The sequence below is a fragment of the Silene latifolia genome, chromosome 1 (genome assembly GCF_048544455.1).
Source record: "Silene latifolia isolate original U9 population chromosome 1, ASM4854445v1, whole genome shotgun sequence".
Taxonomy (NCBI): domain Eukaryota; kingdom Viridiplantae; phylum Streptophyta; class Magnoliopsida; order Caryophyllales; family Caryophyllaceae; genus Silene; species Silene latifolia.
Genome location: NC_133526.1, coordinates 15,459,728 through 15,462,663, shown reverse-complemented (window position 1 = coordinate 15,462,663; position 2,936 = coordinate 15,459,728). Strand labels below are relative to the sequence as shown.

The following is a 2,936-nucleotide window of genomic DNA, read 5'->3' as shown; positions in this document are numbered from 1 at the left end:
AATCTTACATTTTATTTACGTAATCAATTTAATTTGTGTAATTTAAAATAGCATAAATGCCAAATACATACATAAATCAACCTTATATAAGTAGTGTAAAATGAATTTTTTAATTAGTTATCTTTATATTAATATGTTATTATGGTTAGAGTTTTTTGCTTTTTACCACCTATTGAGTCATAAAGTTTACAAATTACCACCTATTGAGTCCAATTTTACGAATAACCACCTAGTTTTACAAGAAACCCTCCCAATCCACACCTATTTTGTATTATGTTGACGGATTTTCTTATTTATCGTCTCGCTTACGTTTTTCCGACTCTCTATTATTTATAATGACCAAACTATCCCTTACCAAATATTATAAAAAAAACCTCTACCTCTCCCTCATACACTTTTACGTTTTATCCACCTTCTTCTTTGAAAATGCAACACTTCTTTGTTCTAAAATGCAAGAGCATCAACAATTTCCTTCAAAATAAAATGGCAGCTAACATAATAACAATATAAAATTGAAAACAACCTTCTTGTTTCAATTCAAAACTAACAACAACATCAGCTTCTTAGGGCTTAATGAAAGAAGCATAAACAGCCATCAAGCTTGTTGTAAAGTCACAAATGTAAACTGCGAGGAACATAAAAAAGTAGATCATTGCTATTAAAATTTTCCAAATCATTGTTCAACCGTTGAGTAATAACCATACAAAATAACCCTTGTTCATCTTGATCCAAAGTAAACATATAAAATAATAAGGTTAAACTAAACAACCACTAACTAATTTAACCGATAGCCTACTCAATTGGTGGTTGACTTCCAGTTTGGCTTAAGATGGCCTGATCATGGGCCCTTGTTGCTCGTTTTTGGTGTGCTTTTGTTTTTGCTGCTCTAACCCATGAAGTATCTTTTTCATGTCTACCACCTTTGGATTTTTGTTTGGGAGGTGGAGTAGTGTTCTTGCAACTTTTCTTATTATGGCTTAATGTTCCACACTTGCCACATTTGTGAGCCTTTTTCACTCTTTTCACTTGACTCCCTTCACCCGGCTCCTTTTTTCTTTTCTTATTGGAAGGCCTTCCAGGCATCCTTCTTGATAGGGGGGGGGGGGGGGGGGTAAGGGTTCATCAAGGCCAGTCTTTTCCCATTGGTCTACACCAGGCATTTGACTGAATGCAGGGGAGTAAGCAAGTAGATACTTTTCTTTTGAATAAGCATCATTGACATAATCCTTGGGAATAAGTCTTTGGTTTACAATACATGCCATGGCATGAATGCATGGTATACCACTTAGCTCCCAATGCTTACAGTTGAATTTTTGTTCAACCAAATTGACAGTAAAATTACCACCTTTGTAATCAACCTCAAAGTTTGTTGATTTACTTGGGTGGACTTTGGCATACCTTACTTCAGTGTACATTTTCTTGAAACACTTATCAATGTATGGCATAAAATCATCATCATATTTATCAACTCCTTCTCTTTTCTCATAATTTCGTTTCATGACATACCTTCGCATCCATTCCATGTGTGTAAGAATGGCCTTGTCCTTTGCATCTTTCAGCACAGCATTGAAGGACTCACAAAGATTGTTGGTAATCATGCTACTTTTATAGTTCGTTGAGAAAGCATGTCTGCTCCAATGCCTTGGTGGTATTCTATTAAGGTAGTTGTAAGCTCCCTCAGAGAGATACTTGATTCCTGCCATTTCAAAGTTAAACTCAGCCTGTTCAGTAGCATAAAAGAGTATCAGTATGAATGTGAGTTACAAAATAAAAATCAAATATTCAGAGAGTCAATAGCAAAGTTCAGACGTTACTACCTCTGTTGTTGCCCAAGCAGCCTTCCAGAAATTCTCTTTGAAGCCAATGCCAGCAAATTGTAGCTTGAAGTTGGCCCATATGTGCCTAACACAGAATCTAGTCTCTGCGCTAGGCACCACCACATTCATAGCTTCAAGCAATCCTTTTTGCCTATCAGACATAAAGGTTAGGCCATCCCCTTCATCTGAGCCAATGTCTCTGACTAGCAAATCCAAAAACCACTGCCATGTCTCAGCATTTTCCACCTCAACAACAGCCCATGCAACCGAAAATATATTATTATTCACATCCATTGACACAACCACTAAACACATCCCAGGGTACTGACCCTTCAAATGACAGCCATCAACCCCAAGAAGGGGCCTACACCGTTTAACAAACCCTTCTTTGCAAGCTGCCAAACAAATGTACATTATTTGGAAAATGGGAGGAGGTCTATCAATCCTATCTACTTTAACACAAGTTGGGGATCCTGGATTAAACTTCCTAATTTGAAATACATAGTCCCATACCCTGCTGTATTGGCCATCTAAATTACCATGTATCATCATCTTTGCCCTTGCTCTAGCCACCCAACACTTATGATAGCCTACATCAACACCAAGGTCAAACTTAACTCTGCTTTGAACCCCAATCAAACTCCAATTTGGGTCATTTCTCCAAGTCTCCAGGTACTTTTCAGCAATGTACTCTGAAGTCACCATCCTATTCTTTGTTGTGAATGCACAAACATGCTCCAAGTTCAATGATCTAATTTGAAATGTGAGGCCATCATCCAATCTAGTAGCATACAACCTATACTTACACTTTCTCTTGACCTTACAAGTGCACTTAGGCAATCTTGACCTTTTAGCATTCCAAGGACATTTCACTACTACAAAAATGGACATAATGCAACATTTCTGTAGCAACACTTTATATTCACGTTGCAATTTTGAGTTAATTATGCAACGCTTTATTAAAAAATGTTGCTTTTACTTATATAGGGCATCACTTTAAGAAAAGTGTTGCATTGTACTACTATAAGTGCAACATTTCGAAACAAGCGTTGTATTTTGTCGCAAGACTTTGAGCAACACTAGTGTTACTTCTACGGAAATTTTTCATTTACCGCCCTA

At 36.9% G+C, this 2,936-nt stretch overlaps 1 protein-coding gene across 1 annotated transcript; it reads right to left on the bottom strand.

Annotated features, from left to right (window-relative positions):
• Nucleotides 1–1,022: 1,022 nt before the first annotated feature.
• On the bottom strand, nt 1,023–2,708 carry LOC141641060 (uncharacterized). Its single transcript, XM_074449738.1, has 2 exons — nt 1,818–2,708; nt 1,023–1,721 (listed from the first exon to the last, which is right to left on the bottom strand). The coding sequence occupies exons 1-2, from the start codon at nt 2,706–2,708 to the stop codon at nt 1,023–1,025; spliced, it is 1,590 nt and encodes a 529-aa protein (XP_074305839.1).
• Nucleotides 2,709–2,936: the final 228 nt, after the last annotated feature.